The sequence below is a fragment of the Phytophthora infestans genome, genomic scaffold (assembly GCF_000142945.1).
Source record: "Phytophthora infestans T30-4 supercont1.6 genomic scaffold, whole genome shotgun sequence".
Taxonomy (NCBI): domain Eukaryota; phylum Oomycota; class Peronosporomycetes; order Peronosporales; family Peronosporaceae; genus Phytophthora; species Phytophthora infestans.
The window spans coordinates 1,024,799-1,044,572 of record NW_003303753.1 but is presented as its reverse complement, the minus strand read 5'-3'; the positions used below and the strand labels follow the sequence as shown (position 1 = coordinate 1,044,572).

The following is a 19,774-nucleotide window of genomic DNA, read 5'->3' as shown; positions in this document are numbered from 1 at the left end:
GTGCCATTTTCTAAAGCAAATAGACCGAAATTGCCGACTCTTGTGTGTGTGTGTTTGTCGTTGTAATCTACGGTACTACATAAGTAAAATCATATTTTGTTGTCGCTGTGCGAGCGGAAGACTTAAAAAGGACTTGTATCCACCGTATTTTGGTACCAGATAGTGTGAGTCCGGAATTATTGATACTATCAAAACGCTCCAAATGTATTTCTGGTACGACAGTGAGAGACTTAGATTAAGTACCAAAACCAAACCGCTCCTATATTGTGTACCATGTGTGTACCAAAGTCGTACCAGACGGTCAGACGCAGAGGACGTCTAGCCAAACGCTAAGTTTGGTACGGACCAAACAATCGAATTAGAGGGGGTTCGCCTCAGCATGTACTTGGACAGCATGGGTCCTGACGAGTTCTACCAGTTTGCAATTTCACTGAAAGAGCGTATAAGAGCGGGTGCGAATGGCAAAGGGCACGACCAAGGGCAAGAACTTCACCACGTCTGAAGTCATAAGTAAGGGATACAGCTGTTCTATTGGTGTTTAAGTCGCTAAGCTTATTCGCGTCTTTCAGGAATGCTGAGCATCGTTGAAGATATATTAACTTTCGGCTCTGAGCAGTGGCAGAACGTTGCCTCTCAGTTCAATGCAAACATACCTACCGGGCGGACTGAACGAGATGGGGATATCCTAAAGCGTAAGTTCCAGAAGCTCGTGCAGGTTCCAAAGCCCTCAGGTAAGCGCTGTTAACGTACAAATTATTTTTTAATACTTATTATTTAATCTATTATAAAGGTAATTGTTTATGTCCCGATGAGGTACAGCGGGCAAAGCGTCTTCAGTATGCGATAGAATCACCTATTGCAGTGATTGATCTCCACGATGAGAATCCTGACACATTTAGCAATGACAATGTGAGCAACAATACTGGGACTCGAGAGAGCACACTCGATGACGACAGTCTCGAGGGAGTTAGGATGCTTTGCGGCACTGCCGCTTCCGGTTCTGATAACTCGCCGGCCCCCAATACCAACGACCCAGATCAACATGCATTCTGCTCCCTCAACCCCGCTGTAAGCAACAGCTCGGGCGTGGTTAGAGCCCTCGGAGCTAGCAATTCTATCCCAAGCACTAGGAAAAAGACCCTACGCGTCACCCGACAATATCTCCATCAGCCAAATCTCACGTCGCCGTATCAAGTTGAATCGAGTGATTGAAAACGTGGAAAGTGATCTGCGTTCCGACAACTGCTCCGCAGACCAGGCAAGCCCCATGGTAGCTATGTTGATGACAATGGAAGAGCGCCACGAAGCACGAGAGACGCAATTCCGGAGGGAGCGCGAAATTTACCAGCGTCAGCACGAGCAAGAAACCAGCAGATGATGATGTTGCTTTTAGCGCGTCTAGTAGGTGGGAGCGTTGATTTGCCGCCCCAGCAACGACGATGAAAACAAACCAGCCGCTTAAGCTGTTGTATAGCTCAGTCAGAAAGTGATCGCAGCTTTTGGATATTAAAAAAAATTATTTGCATTTATTAAATAAAAGTGTCGTTGTTACTCTGTTTAAAAAAAGCATGAGAGTATCCACAAATTCAAGTCTTTATGACCAGAGAATGTAGACGAACGTTTTTCCATATCAAGATAGATTTATTTAAGCGAAGACATTCCGAATCTGGCTAATTCCTGTGGTACGCACGCGCATGTTGTACAAGTGATATGTATTCCAAAGTAGTACAGCACGGTTCTCTGGGTCGAATGGAAGTGGTAGAAGCAAACGATGATAATACTTCGGGGCACATCCCATACCTCATTCAGCAGCTTGCCTAACTAAGGCTGCGCTCATCGCTAGCAAACCCCACGTCATTCGGGGCTCGCCCGTTCGAGGTCCCCATCTTTCAGTGGGGGTAATAATTTTCATTCTGCATGAGTCGCTAACAGGGAAAGCAGAGTCTGTCGCACAGCATCCTCTCTCGATTGTTAAATCTCGATGAGCTAAGCGGTTCTGCAACTGGCGGCTCATTTCTCCGTCATTCCAAATCCTGAGGAGTTGTGTTTCCCCCAGATCAGTGTACCGTCAAAGCCATAGCATAATACCCCTGTCACCTTAACACTATACAACCATCCAAAAATATAATAAATTAAAAAAAAAAAAATCAACAAAATCCTCACTATTGTAGTAGGCATTTTGATTGCCGCTGTTTGTGGGTGCCTGTACAGCGTAACTGTTTGTATCGACAACGCAGAAACATCCCTTGATAAGTCCCTCTTTTCGTGACACTTGATTTGCCCACGTCACTTGTAGCTCAAAAGACGGCCATCTCACAGCGGCCAATGGTACATCTCGCAAAGGGCCATCAGCGCAGCCTCTTTAGTGTTCGGCTCATTGGGTAGGGAGGAACCCCGAAGAGTTCGCCCAAGGTTTTGCTCTCCACGGCAGCAGTATATAGGTGTAACAAACACGCAAGAATGTTGTTCTTCGAAACAAATCGAGCTGGCCGCCCACGTTTCGGAGGCCCTGATTTGACGACATTGTGGCGACTGAAAGCTTCGAGGAGCAAGTCGTACGCAGCTGGTGAAATTGAGACCGTGTTGATAAAAGATTTTTCGCACCGCGTCTTGTACATGTATGACCAGGCGCAACACACGCTGGTTGTCAAGGCTGTAATTGTCAAATAGTTACGCTCTCGCAATAGCATGCGTAGACGAAGAATATACATTAGCAGTTTACGTAGCACTCGGTGCCGTCGTATGCGCTGGTGCTGCTGGGCGGAGCGGATGACTTGAATCTGGAGCGCAATATGTCTGCTGCGCATGCTGTCAACAACTTCGAATTGTTTTAGTGACATATTGAGTGGCTACCTCGCCTTACGCCGTTTGGCCCATTTTTGGCAGCCGATGCTGAATTCAACACAGACTAAATGCGTACCAAGGAATCTAATATACCGCGCCTAGATTTAGACTTGGTTCGCAGTTCAGGAGATTTTTGGAAGTCTCTCAGTTTCGACATGCATGACCATATATTGCGGGTTTTTAGAACAATAAAAAAAATGCTAACGTTTTTTGCTTGATTCGCTAAAATCCATAGACGACTAATTAATAAATCATCGATTGTTTTTAATGTTCAACGATTACTTTCTCTTAGGCTGTCTCACATGGAGCGTCACTCACGACTTAAGCACAGATTAATATTTACAACTGTCACTGATGTCCTGCAGCGGGGCTGCCGTAGCTTTAGCGTCAGAGGAAGACATTCGACTCAAAGAGTCCTTAAAACAAAGTTTCTTATCCCAAAGAGCTTTAGCACAGCTTTAAAGCCAGGGAGCAAGAGGTTTTAGCCCCAAATAACTCTTCCGCTTCAAAATCGGAAGTGTTTTATTTACTTTTATTGCGGCCAAGCCGCCTAGAGGCAAATGTATCTGTTTAACTATCTAGCATACTTAAACCTAATAAAATGCATGACGTGTGGCTTTCCGCCAACATATGTAGAGACATTGTTAACTCTCCAACTTATGTACTGAGAGTTTGCTAACTCTCCGGGGATCCCGTACCCTGTGTGTGTCCCACACTGTGTAACCCCGTTACATGTCCCTTGTGCATCTTGCGCCTTGGCACTGCGATTGTTGCGACTCCACAATCCTGTAGATGTACTGCTTAACATACTGCAGAAGCTGACCAACTGTACGGCTGTGTAACAAGAAAGCTAAATGAATATGCACAACCCAATTTCACCCTTTATTAAATTACCTTCAACTCAATGAAACTTCCAGGCTGCATCTTGCGTTGTCAAACGCCAATTTATTGGTTAAAAATGACGGTGATACAGTTCTGGTACAAAACCCTAGGGCTATGACTCACGTCGGTTTCACGTCGAGCGTGACTGCCTCTTTTTCTTACCCATTTCAAGACAATAATCAAATTGAAGTGCTGCAGCTGCTCTGCAGCACTTCGTACTGCTATTTCAGGATAAACGTTCATTTCAAAGATAGGAACTTACGACTTTGTTCAGGTTTTTCGCCTTGTGAAACTTGGCTACACATAAGATTGTTTAAATGTCGATCTTCCCCGACTGGTCAACATTCACCCATTCTGAGATAAGGTCTCGCATTTGATTACGTATTGCGACCGTTTAAAGTACAGTTGAACCAACCTGTTAGGTTAACGTTATTACGATATTAGTCTAAGTATGTTTTCGTACAGGGTTATTAATACCGAGGGTCTGTGATCCTGGTAAGAACGCTGAACTGTATATAAATATCCAGAGAGCACACCTCGTATTGGCAGGATACGTACTCCTATAATCAGCTCCTGATTCAGGCTCTTAACCACAACACCTTGACATTAAAGAAAAAAATAGGACCAAAGATAGCGCATTGGCTTGGTAGGGAGTCAGAATCGAGATATGGTATTATGGGATCTACTCCAAATTTGGATGGGCGACTGATCGAGTCGAGCGCGAATCAATCGCCCGAGCCTGTTAGATATAATAATTTGTGCGATATGATGTTTTTTTTTTACTTTCTGTCAGTCTTCATGTCGAGATCAAATGGGTACGTTTTCTATTTTGACCAATAATCAACGCTTGTTGATTGAGCGGGCGATTGAGTGAGCCAACCCTGTATCCTAAATATAACCGGAATTTACAATACCAAATCACCACTTGGACAAAGACAAAATAGGGGGGGGGGTAGAAATGACTTTTATGCTGACATTATCTTGGCCAAAATGATTACCTTTTTATGGTTAGCGACCATTTACATTTCGAAAATGGTTTACGAAAACAGGTAACGCTTTCATGCATATAATATGTATGTCTTTCAATCCTTCAACTTCGACGTGCACCGCCACCTCCTCCCTTGCACACGGCTAACAAGCGTTCGGGAGCCTTCGCATCACGATTCATCGCTCTAAGCGTACGTACAAGATGTAGTTTGTGCTCTGGTAAACGGCGGTGCTATAACGTGCTACATTGAGCTGCCAAACTCACAGATATGTACAAATGCAGATTCTAGAAGTGCAGCAGGCATGCTACGTGGCCATCGACCCAAATATACACCTACCAACGCTGTGAAAAAGCATGTACAAGTGGCCTTGGCACTTTTACACGCTTTGGAGGAGTACAGAGCCCCTTCCGTACGTGCAAAGCGTCTTCCGCTGAGCCTCACGACTGCATGCGGTGAGTCGTCTACGAAGAGAAATGAATGAAAATAGTCATCCATTTCAATTCTGGCCGGGCTGATATTTTGGGAGATGTCTGGTGATTAGGGGGAGTCATAATTAAGAAATCGAACGAAGAAAATCACCACTCGGACGCCAATAAAAAATAGTCCACCTACCGCATAGTCAAGCTGCGTTTCTTAACTTTCAACTGTTTGGAATGCAGGCGTCAGACCATCTGCTATCACGGTGTACTCAGCTCTTTGACAAGCTTTGTACTGCTCCTCCACAAGATTACACGCGTAATGTGTGGCTCAACGAGTCAGCATCTGTGTCTCTTAGTCGTAGTTGCACGATGCACGGTCCGTGTAGTCTTGATCTTGTAGGCGTCTTCAGCAGCCTGATGTAAAAATAGAAGTGTTTCAATACACTCATCCATCGGCACGTGTCTGGACAGCACGTCCTTGGCCGCTCCCCAGCTAGCTTCAAGACCTATTGCTGGTGTTATTATCGAGGTGCGGCAGTTCTCCTCAATGCAATATACACCATCGTTCTTTGCATGAAAGCGAGTTGGGATACTCCACGAAGCCCAATTTTTCACGTCAAAGCTCTTTCAGAGCAATCAGGAAATGATCAAATATCTCATCCGCTGTAGCTCGAGCCATCATCGTAATAAATGTTTTGAGAAGAAGATTTTCGAAGCCTGTACACCCATAATCACGTTTGCAAATTTCTCGTTTGAGGTAATCAATCACGTGAAAGTGACACAGGATAATAGAAGTCTCAGGAAAATCAGCCTCTAGTGTGGAAAGCTCTGTAAAAACCTTGTCAATAATAGGAACTTGAATTTCTTTCCAGCATTCGTTGTTGATCTTCAGCACCGAAATAGCATATTTGTTTTCATGTTCTGTTCTGTTTCACCGTCAATGAGTGCAAGCTGCGCAAAACCTCCACAGCCAAACCTGTTTGCTACCGTGAAGCTAAAACACCGATACCTAAAGACAAGAATAATTGATAATGGTTAAAAAGGTGTGATTTTATAAGCTGAATATAAATACAAAAATTGGTATCGAAATTGGTATCATAATTTGGATAACCAAATCATACCAGCGATCCCAATTATGGCACCGACCAAACCGGTTATAGCACCCAGGATGTCAATATAGCTCACCTGCTGATGTTTTCGTGCCGTGGGTCGCATCAATGCAGACCAACTCGGGAACAAGACGCGCCATGCGTCTCATGTGGCTCGTCTGAACGACAATACAGCTTGTTAACATAGAATCAGCGTCTCGGGGGACCCTGAACAGATTGCCAGTGCCTTCACTGAAGTCCTGGAGTAGCTCCATCACGTGAATGTTGTCGTCAGGCGCTGTGTAAGACTGCCGTCTCATCTCTGCGATCATGTTGCTCACATCTTTGGTTAAATAGGCTTTCCAGATACATCTTTCAGATATCGTAGACTTTTATTTCTCTTGAATCCACCTTCATAACATGCTTAGTAGCATACAAATAATAAAAAAGCCTTGTGGTTGCTTGCAGTGTACCTTACCACATTGTTCGGACGACACTTCGAGTAGTAGGTGACGTGATCTTTCGCGTCTCTGCGTGCGTGTTGAATACGTTCTTGTCGATGGTGTGGTTGTGAGTGGAATCGTGCACCTTCACACGCACGCGAAATGAACCATCCTCGTTGGCGAACAGCATGCGTTCAACTTTGCAGGGCACTGAATTCGACGGGTCGTGTGATTCACAGCCCTTCCGTCTCGACTTGAATTGCCCTCCACGAGTGCATGTCCAACCCTTCGTGTAGTACCGCAGTGCTTCATCCCATAGACTCGGCTGCGTTCCACCCCGAGCATGAGTTCGGTTGCGAGCTATTATTAAGTTGCTCGTTCGCAGTTTGTATACTTGGAATATACGGGTCGCACTGGTGTCTACAAACAAAGTAGAATTATTTAAAATACAACAGCTAAAAGATAAATGCCAATAATAATTATACATTAATACCTGGTGGTCGCCGCCTCCACAAAACCCACGAATCGAAGACCCCAGCGAATGGCTCATACATCACGCGAACAACGGATTGAGCAGCGTCGTCTGGATCGTGAAAACCTCCGGCAACTGGTGACGGGGTGGCAGCAGCGTCGGCGACGCTCCTCTTCCTCTTTTTTTGCGAGTTGACGCGTGCTGCCTCTCCACCCTGGTGTCTAACCGCCGCTGTCCTTCGAAGTGTTTGGCCATGCGCGGTGTCTCCCTCGCTGCTGCACCCGCCTCCTGCCGTCTGCTCACCCTTAGCCTTCTTCCCGTCCGCCATTTGGAAAAACGGGGGGTCCGGGACAGCAATACCTTAAAATTCTGAGCTTTAAAAATGTGAAAAATCAAGCGTGTGGTTAGGGTAAATTCGGTATTATGTCTTTTCCTTGTTTACAAAAATAGTTGGGGGATCTAGGCATTGCTTTTCAAAATGTAAATTGTCGCTAACATAAAAGATATGATAATCATTATGGCCAGAAAATTCCTACAAAAAAGTTATTTGTGACCCCCCATCTCATTCACACGGTCTTCTTCTATGGACATAAAGCCCTTTACGACTTCTATCCGGGGTATGCTCATCACGATGTCTACCGTTGTCCAACAGGGCGAGATTGGACGCTCAAGTGTATCACTAATAACAAAATATCTCTGTGTTTTCTTCTTTATTCTAGGACAAAATCACTGTTTAGCTTGAGCTCAATATGTGGATACTCACAAACGAAGTCTCCATACTAATTGAAGGAAGATCTGTTATATCAGACATTTTGCACTTTAGCTGGAGCGCCTTACCCTCCATACAAACCCTGAGTCATTTTTTGTCCTTCTCCGTCGTACTTAAACGAATTAAGGTTCCTTGTGAATAAACATTAAACGATGTGGTCCACATTTTAAAGACCTCTGTTTTGTGGCAGATGCTTACTTCGAAATCGTAGCTGCTTCGCGTTTTATCTATAAAGTTAATGCTGTCTGGAAAGGTGCTTCGTCGCGGGCTGCAGCGCGCGCAGAGGGCACCGCGACCGATGCGTAGCTTTGCGGCCGTCGTAGATGATGTGGATGACGATATGCCGGCGGTCTCGTGCCGCCGAGAAGCGAAAGGGCGTAGGTCTTAATGAAGTACTGTAAAACGGAGCTGCTGGGATGTTCTGACTGTTGTGACTGCCGTAGCGGATTGTTGGAAATGTCACCACGCAACGGACTGCTGCTCCTTCTTCTGCAAATCGTGCAACGCCATCCAGCCGATCGACAAGGGCTGCCACTGCGACTATTTCGAGATGTTCAAAGTGTACGCCCAAGGCAGTATCCCTGTGTAATTATGAAATTGACTGTGATAATTGTTTTGATTTGCTGTGGCGTGCTTTAGTCCTAAGAACTTTAATCTGGAGCAACGCAGCATCGAGAAGACGTACTGGAACTTGCAGAAGCGTCTGCACCCGGATCTGTATGGATCTAAGTCTGAGGTGCGATGTTGTTAGGGAACACGAGTCTGTTAGTGTGAAGACTAACGCTACGGCAACCGTTGTTCCGTGTGACGTATAGTTTGAAAAAGAGCTTTCTGCTGTAAATGCCGCTGTCATTAATGATGCATACAAAATGCTGAAGAAGCCCAACACGCGCGTCAAGTACTTGGTAATGTGGGCAGTTCCCTAGACTGGCATCTTAATGCGTGTAGTTGCTATCCTTCGCAATGGCCTAACGCTAGTATTTCTACTACTGTAGCTGGCATTGCACGGAATCGATGCACTCGGTGAGACTGCGAGCACGGCCGTAGATCCCGAATTGCTGATGCAGACGATGGAGATCAGGTACAGAGAATCAGCATGGGGTACTGTACGCAGTCGACTGATGCTACTCTGTGTTGTACTGCAGAGAACGCATTGCCGAAGCGCTAGATGTGGATACGTTGCACGAAATCCGCAAGGAAGTCTCAGAGCACATCGATACCATCATCAACAAGCTGGGTGAAGTATACGACAAAGATCAGGACCTCGAATCCACGAAGCAATACGCCGTCGAGCTCCAGTACATGGTCAAGTGCGCAGAAGAAATCGACGTGAGGGAAGAAAAGCTGGACGGGTACTACATGTAGAAGGTTGACAAAGGCTGCCCAGTGCTGTAACCATGTCAGTTGAATAACTCCAGTGCCAGTTTTGCAGCAGAATGAAACAGAGTTGTGGTGTCCGTGCAGTGTAGAAAGAACTGCGTGTCTTACAGCTACTATACCACCTTGTACCGAGTCTCTACCGTCTTCCACCGCGCTGGCGAACGCTCAGCTCGAGTACTGTGTCGTTTATGAAGTTGTAGTGGGCACACGTGAGAGCATCCTTGACGAAGCCCATCGAGAACTTAAGCTGCTGCTTGTTCACCGGCATGTTGTGCAAGTCGGCCTGCATAGACAACGCAATCGTTAACGGACAAAGCAGGGAAATCCAACCAACAAGACGCTTACCATCAGCTTTTGCTTGAGTGTCCGCATGTTGTCCTTCACGTCTAGCTCCACTGTCAGTGTCTGTCCCGTGAGTTTCCACTGAGCGTTGTCTGGGTCGTTTGGAACCTTCACAATCAATCGCACCATTCCCTGTGTGCACAAAGCAAACGAACATGTTAGCTAGAACGAGCCGAAGTACCAGTAGAAACAATGCCCGAAACAAAACTAACCGGATGTCGGGAAGCAAACTCCTTTTCCGGCATCAGTGAAGACCCTCCTGTACGTTGCCTCTTTGCTGCCGGCTCAAGGTCTTCACCCGGAGGCCCCGAAACACCAGGAGGGCCGGCAGCGATACCGGGTGGACCAGCGCTCATTCCTGGCGGCACAGCTCCTGGAGCTTGGAGGTGCGGGGGAACCAAACCAGAGGGCCCAGCACTCCGAGGCATCATGCCTGGAGCTGGCATACGAACTCCCATTCCGAGCGGTACTACACCAGGCGGCATCAGCATTGCTGGTACTGGCTGAGAACCTGGCGCACCTGTCGGCGTCTGTCCTTGTTCCGCAAACTCCGTGGGAGCTGGGACTTGCTGCGCCTGGGATAGATCTGAAGAAAGTACCGTTTTGGTTTCCTCGTCAGAATTGTCCTCCATGTCGTCTTCCTGCTGCTGTTGCCGTTGTTCCGTAATGGTCGGCGCAGTAGTGGCTTGCAACAACCGCGCTTCTTCTTCGGCTGACGACGCAAATATATCTGCACGCTTCGTCGCAAAGCGTCGTAGCGAGTCTGCGATCGCTGATCCTGCTGCGTACGAGCTCTCTTTCTGTTTCTCTAAGTGACGCTGCGTTTCCTCACGCCACTTTGGGTTCATCAGTAGAATACGCATATGCTCGTTGGCCTCAGCAGACGATAGGGTCTTGCCATCCACGCTCAGCAGCGGTTGCTGCGTTGTCCCTGCCGTGGCTTGCGGCACATAATCTTCGACCACCTTAATTTCCGGCTTGGGTTCATCGTCATCGTCCTCCTCCATGTCCATATCATCATCGGATCCCTTCGCCTCACCCTCTCCAACAGTAGCAGAAGCACCCAAGTCGTCGTCGTCATCAAAGTTGATCGTCTCCACAATTACAAAGTCGTGCCAGTCAACCTGCGCAAGTGCTCGACGCTCAGCATCACCCTCCGCCGCCTCCTTGTCCTCGCGCTCCTGCTCAGTTCGCTGCCACTCCATTCTGTGAACGCATCGATCCAACACCTTCATGCGCTCCATGCCATCCTCAATCCTGAAACCCCAATTGCATTAATACAGACAGTAGCAAATTATATATGCACTTAACGCACCGCTTCATCTGCGCATCCTGCTTGGCCAGCACGAGTGTGTAGCTCTCCACGAGCGCCGTAAAATAGGCGAAGAGTGGGTGCGTTGGCTTCAAAAAATCAAATTGAGGGTTACGTTGCTCGCGCGTGGCAAGACCCGACAGGAACGAGCTGCCGCTCAGCGCTGTGTACTGCGCAGTAAGGTACATGATTTCCTGGTCCAGCGCACTAAGCGTCGGGTGCTTGATGATGAATATCTCCTCCGGTGGCGGTTCTAGTTCCCTGCCTCTGATATTCTTGGCCACTTGAGCCGTGACGTCCTGCACTGCCTTCTTCTCCACAACGACGTCGCCTACAGTCTCCACCGCCTTGGCGATCTCCTGTGTCGTCTCCTGTTGTCCCTCTGCTGTATGTTCCGGTTGCTGCGGCTCTGGAGCTGGAAGAGGATCTTCCTTTTTGACGGTGAACTCGCTCACCTTGTGCTCGTAGTAGGCGTGGTACGGGTCGGATTCGCGCAAGAACGAGAACTTAGCAGACACGCGCTCACCCACGATGCGACTCTCGAAAGCACGCCCATTGTTGGCCACGAACTGCGCCGTCTTGTCCACCACGGCGCGGATATCCGGTGGGGGATAAATGATACCTGTCACGCGGCCCTGTACTGCCGCATCATGTTCCTCAGGCTCCGCCACCATCGATAAACTCCGCTCGCTGGCAGATACCTGTAAGTACTGTACTACTGTACTGGCAAATAGTTCCAGTACGCGCTTAAGTTAATCTCCGAACTTAAACGCAGGGAACCAATCAAAAGCACATCCGACGCTGCACTCGAATAGTAGCCTCTTTCTGACATACTTACCTACCCGCTTGTACTGCCTAGTTAAGCTGGTAAGTAAGTAAAGATTGATCACTTCTCTTACTAAACTCAATGACAGCTAAAAATATTCAAATTGTAATATTTTAATGCATGTAGCGTTCAATTTGTGCTGGTACAGAATTAGTCATTAGACACTCGATTCTGTGCCAGTTATGATTAACCCCAACAAAATTTGTCCTTAAAATGAGGACGAAATAAGATGCAAGATCGTGAAATTTTTGAGTGATTTTGTCCGTAACACCTCGATACTAAGGACAAAAATCGACCGCACCAAGCGCAATTGCCTCTGTCTGATATGACAGTTGAGACACCCGACGCCACTTTGTATGAAATAAAAATTTAACTTGATTATACTATTCCATTTGACGATTTTTGTCCTTAACTTAAGGACAGGGAAATCATTCCAGACTCCGTACGGCACAGCAGCTCATGCAATAACGCGTAGATTTAGCAAAGAATTGCTAGCACGGTTGTAGAGAGCTAACACAGGGATACATTTCTATTTATGCTCACAGGAGCATCTACCAAAACTGAGGCCAAGCAAGGCCATCAACTTTTGGTCCTCATTTTGTCCTTAAATTTTTCTTGTTGGGGTTAAAGCATTTGGATAATGTGTCGCAAGACGCCATGCTGTTGTCGTTGTTGACGGTAGTGCTTTTTATTTGATAGTTAACGATGATTTCAGTATGGTTAAACGCCATTTAGGCTCCAAGTTTATTAACGTTTCTTCATGGGGTCTACTTGACCAACTATAACTTACACTTCTCGTGTTGTGTTGTTGTCTTGCCGCTCCATTTAAAATCGTATCCTACGCCCTTGTCGGCGACACGTTAAGTAGTATCGGATTTTGCGTCTAAACAACTCTTAGAAAACAATGGCTTACAGTATGAGTTATTTTTGTTCAATCTAAAACTATCTATCTTTAGGGATCACGTTTATTTGCACAGCGTTGCTCTTACGGCCAGTTCTTATTACGGCCAACTTCTGTTGTACATGTACTACAATTTGGCAGTTCAGTCAGTTACCTCACTCAGATAATTTATTAATATTTCTACAACAAAACAGTTGTAGTTATTATTTTAGTTATTCTAACTTGCAGAAACTATTAAGTACAGAGTATTTCGTATATTAATAGTATGTCCTCGGAAACACGCATCCTTACGTGTACGCTAAACAGTACAGGGGCTATTTCATTTGAGAGTAAGTGGCTCAGTTAAGCACTCAAATATTAAAACCATCATGCATTATTAAAATAGTAAATACACTGTCTAACGGTAATTAGTCTTACCGAGACTATTTTTTGTGTTAAGTCTGCATGTACCTGACTTATGACTAATACTATTTATGAACTCTAAAATAGTCTTAGTCAAAAGCATTAATTGAGCAGGGACTCGAACCCTCCACTCCCACCGTAACACGAAGAGGCACTGCCGACTCGGCCGATTTGGTATCAGTTACTAACTTGTTCAAAAAGTATTAACTGTGACACTAACGCGTCAGATGTGATTCGCATCTACAGGCTCACCTTCAAAGTGCACGAGATGCTTCTTTATGATATCCTGGTGATAAGGATAAAGCTGCTTAACTGACCACACACCGTCTAACCCAAGCGACAAACCACACCGTTTTATCGCCTTACGCGCGTAGGACATATCGTTCTTGTCATTTTGAAGGTTGACTGATTTCACCGCCTCTGCAGCAAGTTGCAGGAAAAACTTCTTGCCTGGATTTTGAAGCTTCCCGGACCACGAACCATCCTTCCGTATCTTGTTTTGCCAACAGCTTTTCTTAATCTTATCTTTTTCTCGATCCACTTGACCTTTCACGCGTCCTTTATCTTAGAGATTACGAATGAGTCCGCTGGTTGACAGAGGTCTGTCGCGTTTGGAGGGGGAAAATTGAGATCGGATTTGATAGCATCAAGCTCGGTACGGCATTCCCCAGCTTCCAGGTGGCCAGAGCGGTTATCAAGGAAGATAAATTTCTTTCGTCCACCCACGTCTGCACGCATCGCTCGTCTCTCTTTGAGATATTCTCGAAACAACTTTTGCGTCATCCATCCCTGCGATAGCATATTCCGGGAGGGGGGGGGGGGTTGTTTGTAGCTCCGTGGATAGAATAATTGTCACTTGAGCTTATAAAAATCATCATTGGTGGATGTATCCACGCACTCGATCCACCAGACAGTCTGACGACCATCGTCATTCCTTCTCCTCCTGACACTACGTCGGCATATTTGACAGTCCCGTCACCGCAAAAACCGAGTGTCTTACCGTTGTCAAAATCCACGACAAAGTGACGTTCTCGATACATTTTCATCGAGCGATCCGTCTTCGAAACCTCCCTGTAGCTCACCCAGATGGAACGCCACTTCTTTCTCTATGTGCCAAATCTTTGCCTCGCTGAGCTGTTTCTTCCCAGTCTGAGATCTGATAACGATCTGATGGGCCTCCAAAAAGCTTTAAGCCCACCGCGATGTTATTTTGTCAATGATTAGCGCACCTTTTGAGTCGGCACTCCTGAAATGAAAGGGTCCAGGGCTGCTTCGGATGAAATCCTTGGCCAGCTGCAGTAACAATGCCGGCTCAAATTTTACGCTAGATTTGCGGAGTCTGTCCAATTCGTCTAACAGCAACGGGTACAGCAACGCCACCCACGCACTCCTTGACCTCCCGCGTCCCACAATAACGTTTGCGTTTATACGTTGTCTTTCACCACATCGACGCGCTGAAACCGCGACTGAGCCGCGCCCTGCCTTCAATATGCGCTCTCGTTTCTTCCACCAGTCTAAAGCCTTGGCTAAGTTAGCCGCACGGGTAGCCGAGTTGAAAATAGCAGGATATTTGTCTACAGCCTTTGCATACATGCCTTTAATTCCACTGGTCGCCTCGTGCGCTTTCATCCAGCGTACAACGTTTCGACGGTGAGCAATACTGCTTACGGATTGTGCGTGGCGCAAAGATTGACTTGACTGTGCAGGTTTCTGCTGAGACGAGTCAAGTTCAACGTCGGAATCACTGTCCAACAACACCACGGCATCTGCCATGATATTTAGTGCTGAGGCGCTATCTGGTGCATCTTGGGCCTCTTGGTCAACGTGGTCACATTTGGGACAAACCACAGATTGTCCGAAGCATTTACTTCCTGTGGGACGTCCACAGAATGGGTGCATGTGGCGGGAGCAGTTTGGACAACGATGAACTGGGCCAACAGGCTGACCGCAGCCCCTCACACGGCGCAGCAGACTTGGTGGTAGACATGATATATGAGCTTGGAAAACGAAAGTGCAGACGTAGAAGTAAAAGAGGGCGTTTCGCAAAACCCTCCACCGTCCCGTCCTTCACCCCGACCATCAGACACTCTATAAGCGCAGCAATAGTGGTCCTATGCATGCTTGCAGTTGGTTGACGTTGTAATGTCACGTCGTCATCTTGTCGCATTTTCTTCAGATCGTCGCGAAGTTTTTCCAGTCAAGACGACTGCGTTCAGTTGGGAGCTCGAATGCGCGCCTAGCGCTGAAAGGAGAGGAATCGAGGTAATCTAGGTCGAAGATAGCGGACCAGCAATAAACACTGAGAATGAACGAGTTAGCCTGGTAGACAGAGGACCCACCTCCGTCTGTAATGTCTGGGGATATCTATACTACCTAACATACACATGTATCTTCAATACAGTATCAGAGCTGCTGGTTGTTGCACCTATCCTTTCTTTTATACGTAAGTCTCTAAAACCCAGTATATACGGTTAAATATCCGGGAATATCCATCCCTGTACATTCTGAGACTTTATAAACCCTTCCAATATATCTGATCATATTTTACAAATGCAATACTAAGTATATTCATGCAGACATCATAATAAATATTTAATAACGGCTCTTTTAGGCCTTTGATTTTCAAACGAATACAAGCGCGCGATGACGGAGGTTCCTAGCGCGGGGAAGCGATCTCAGCAATCTGAGTCTCCTCCTGAGCCTAAACGTCGCCGGCTTACGCGAGCCGATGCGGCTTCCAGCCCCAATAGGCACAATTTTCTCGGTGGAGCCGTTGAATTGAGGCGTACGTGGGCCAAGTTACGCCAAGAAGGCTGGACGTCCAAGCCTCCAAGACCTGGGTTGGACAGTCGATATCGATACATCAAACCTGGAGGAGATGTCAATGGCGAGGAAGGTGTGGCGTTTCTACTGGGTGAAGAGGCCTTGCTTCCATTTATCCCCTTTAATGCGACTACGCCTACTGAAGACGGTGGATATACTTCAAATGGGTGAGTCAAGTTGGATGTGGTAATATATCTAATAACTGTTTGTACGTTTCCGAAGGCTATGACGGCGTTGAACAGGCGATACCGGGACTAGGAAGACCCCAAGGACGTGGCGGAGGGCGATCGCGTGATTGTGAGCGATTGCCGTTGCAGGGACGGAGTGTGGCTCGGGAACTGGGAGGTGAGTTTGGATCTGTTGAACAAATCTCGTGTGGCAATATAAAACAATAGTGAACACATTGGCAGAAGTTTAATTGATTTAAATTCCACACCTAGTACCCCAGGGAGGTCTCCACTGCCACTGCTGCAGGATATTTATATTGACAAGCTTGTGGCGTTTCTCCCGCAGAAAGAGCGATGAATGAAAGCCCGTGTTTATCGCGCGGTAGGAAGTGCGTATATAATAGGGCGCGTTTGTCGGCGAATGCGCAAGGGCCGGCTCTCCTCACTATTTCAAGTGCGATGGCTGGATACTCAGCTCCAGCATGCTGTCGAACACGTTAGCGTTGGATTGATACAGGAAGGCATCAAGGATTACTGCTCGCTTGGTCATCTCAAAAGCCCTGATTGGAAGGTCCTCACTCAACCAGATAATGACGACGACATTGAGATTGATGACGAAGCAGATCTGGAGGTGGGCGAAGTGTTTGAGTAGTACAAGTTCCCTGAAGAGTCAGTAAAAGCTTGGAGGAAGTGGAGGCGATTAAAAACCTGCGGTTTGCTCCGACTAGCAGTACAGAAGGACACAAAGACCTAAACACGCATGTTGATGGAACTACGAAAAATCGAGTTCGCCCGGAGTACAAGCACATTTTCCAGCATTCGGCAACATCTGCCTTTTTCGTACCTATCTACTTCTGGCACCAAGTACTGCATGATACGAACGAATATGCCGCAGCAAACAAGATTCAAATCTTGAGTTCTTTTTCGCTGGCAGAGCTTATGACTTTCCTAGGGATTCTGTTCTACATGGCACTTCATGACAAATGGGAATTTTCAAACTATTGGGGGGGGAGCAGCCTGAAGATCGAATGTTTGGTGGTAGCACCCCGGGGATAGACGGCGTGATGACTTTGAATAGATTTAAACTACTCAGGCGCTGCTTCAGCTTCAACTCAGAGCCTACGATACTTGGGGGTGATGCTGTAGCGCTTATTCGTCCACTACTGAACCTTCTAAAAGTGACCGGAGACAAATATGTTGTGGTTGCCTGCGATGTAGCTCTTGATGAAGCCAGTGTGGCTTGCCGATCCCGCTACGGACGCCACATGCTTGTCTACAATCCCATGAAGGCTACTGGGTAAGTATCACTTTCGGCTATATATGCTATGCTTCTCAACGAGCTGGATTGCACTTGACTACAAGTTGCATTGCAACAGATCCGACATTGTTGGTCGTCTTGTGGGCGTGGTGTCGAATCAGGAGAGAATGGCACTCCAGCAAGAACTTGTGAAGGTGGGTAAAATCCGTCAACAGGTGTTAGAAGTCACACGACCGCTGTTTGGTACCAATCGAGTTGTCAACACTGACAACTATTACTCATCGGTCCAGTTACTCCAAGAACTACGTGTGAAAGGGCTTTACGGGCGGGGAGCAATATGATCCAACAGTAAACACTTCCCAGGCCACACAATACTGGACACGGACAATGATCAATGTGTCAGAGGTGATTTGCGCCAAGCGGTGTCAGCGGAACCCATCATCGTTGCTGCAAGTTTGTGTGATGGAAATATTGTAAACCTAGTGTCTAGTGCGGACCCATTTACCATGACGCCCGTGACTCGCATGGTGGGTAGCGCCAATGTTTCGTTTCCAGCACCGACCTGTGTCAGCGCTTATAACGCCAATGTGCAAGGGGTCGATCGGCTTGACCAGATACGCTCGAGGTTTTCTATCTCCGACAGTCACTCGTTCAAGCGCTGGCATAAGAAGTTAGCCTTGGCGCTTATTGATGTGGCAAGGGCAAATGCATATTTGACTCGGCGATTAGTGTGTGGTGCCTCAGTAGCTCGTGACGCCCATCGAGACTTCGTGGCCGATCTTGTGTGCGAGCTACAAAATGGAAAATGGGCAGAAGTCATGAGCGATTATCGAATGCTGTTTGGGCGCAAGAAGGAACAAGATATGGAGGATCACGCTAGCACGATAGCATCTGCACCTACCATCATGTCAGATCGTAGCCTTGGGGGCCCTATGACCGAGTGTTACTCGGTGTCTTTAAAACAAATTTACGCTGACAAGAACCGCAAACGTCGCCGTTGGATCGTGTGCCAATGGAAAGGCCGTTACCCAACGGAAATCACAAACTACTGACATACGCATGCTGTCTGTCTATGCCGCGCTGTTCACGGTGAGAATATGAAGCCATGGACATGCCCGGAGCGTACCTGACCTGCTGGGAGAAATATCACGGTTTTTACCTCGCCAAGCGCTTGTTTACCTCGAAGGGTAATGTTAGTAGAGGGTCCGAGCTCGCTCAGCTACGTGCAGCAAGTGAACCTACCGCCGTGACCAAACCTACGGTTATTCGACAAATTTCCATGCCGGGCGGTGACACCAGACCCAACGAGGTTGGTCAAGATAGAAACGTCACTGGCCATGATGGAGAACTGCGTGGTAGTGTGACTTTCGGTGTTGAGGAGTGGCAAGACGAACGTATGCAAAGAGCTGGGTGCGGCGACGCTGTGCCAACCCAGTCACACACAAACGCCGTTGTAGACGAACCCGACAGATCCAAGTCCGCGATTGCCTGCGGTCCGGTAACCAGGAACGTCAATACGATGCCGTCAGTCGCAACGGTATTCATCGCTACGGGGTCGAGCGAGTTCAAGTCGTTGGCCAACCACATCGTCTGCGGACCGTAGTTCTCGATGGTATCTGCGATGACCGACTCGTTCGTGGAGAAGGATCCGGCCGCCAGGAAAGTCTGGCCTGGGCGATGACGTTTAAGCACCCGACGTCGATGCTCGTGAGCTTACCCAGTCTGTGAAACCGGACGCGTCAGTCTTGCAGCCTCCTACGGACAACCAAGGACACCCTGTAAGTGGATCGACAAACGAATGCAGGCGGCTGTGATTACCAAGGACAAGCACAAGAAACCCGTTTCGGGAGAGGTCGACGTGTCTCTTGCAGCTGCAACACCCGCCGTGACGGCTGCACACATGGCCATTGCTATTTCTACTAGTAAATCACTGGAAATCAAAGCAGTAGTTGCAGTTGAAGTAACTAGCAAAGGATTCATCGGACGAGCCTATTACGGACATTTAGAGGGTTGAAGATGCAAGCGAGACACCTGCTCCGAAGCGATATCGCCGGCGACATTGTGAAGTGGAAGGCTGCACCAAGTTTGTGCTTTTCAACAATTGTGGCTCGGGTCATAGCGGCCGAAGACTCTGAGTTGAGGCAGGCTGCGAGCGCGTAGCACAGTTTGGCCACAAATGCAGTGCACAAGGAGGTGTCAAATACTGCAGTGTCGAAGGATGCCGTCGTGCCGTGCAGTCACGTGGTTGCTGCAAGACCCACGGCGGCGGGGGGGGGGTGCGATGTCAGTATCCAGACTTCACGAAAGGTGCTATTTCCAAAGGCTTCTGCCGGTCACACGTGGTGGTTCGCGCTGTGCCGAGCAAGACTGCAAGAAGTAGGTCCAACGTCATGGATACTGCGTACGTCGCTCAAACTCTGGTGCTGAAGTTGTAGCAACACCAAGCCCAGCTCCCAT

General features: G+C 47.5%; 3 protein-coding genes across 3 annotated transcripts; 2 read left to right on the top strand and 1 right to left on the bottom strand.

Annotated features, from left to right (window-relative positions):
- Positions 1–430: 430 nt before the first annotated feature.
- PITG_04540 (uncharacterized protein) lies at positions 431–1,529 on the top strand (the record flags this gene model as incomplete). The annotated part of the gene is made up of 3 exons (XM_002905265.1): positions 431–510; positions 570–731; positions 791–1,529. 3 exons carry the CDS (start codon positions 459–461, stop codon positions 1,210–1,212), a joined length of 636 nt encoding a protein of 211 aa, XP_002905311.1.
- A 6,586-nt stretch (positions 1,530–8,115) lies between these two features.
- Positions 8,116–9,271, top strand: PITG_04539 (uncharacterized protein; the record flags this gene model as incomplete). Its single annotated transcript, XM_002905264.1, has 6 exons — positions 8,116–8,283; positions 8,350–8,467; positions 8,546–8,642; positions 8,722–8,811; positions 8,902–8,987; positions 9,052–9,271. 6 exons carry the CDS (start codon positions 8,145–8,147, stop codon positions 9,269–9,271), a joined length of 750 nt encoding a protein of 249 aa, XP_002905310.1.
- A 318-nt stretch (positions 9,272–9,589) lies between these two features.
- Positions 9,590–11,631, bottom strand: PITG_04538 (splicing factor 3 subunit, putative; the record flags this gene model as incomplete). The annotated part of the gene is made up of 3 exons (XM_002905263.1): positions 9,590–9,760; positions 9,841–10,885; positions 10,944–11,631. 3 exons carry the CDS (start codon positions 11,612–11,614, stop codon positions 9,590–9,592), a joined length of 1,887 nt encoding a protein of 628 aa, XP_002905309.1.
- Positions 11,632–19,774: the final 8,143 nt, after the last annotated feature.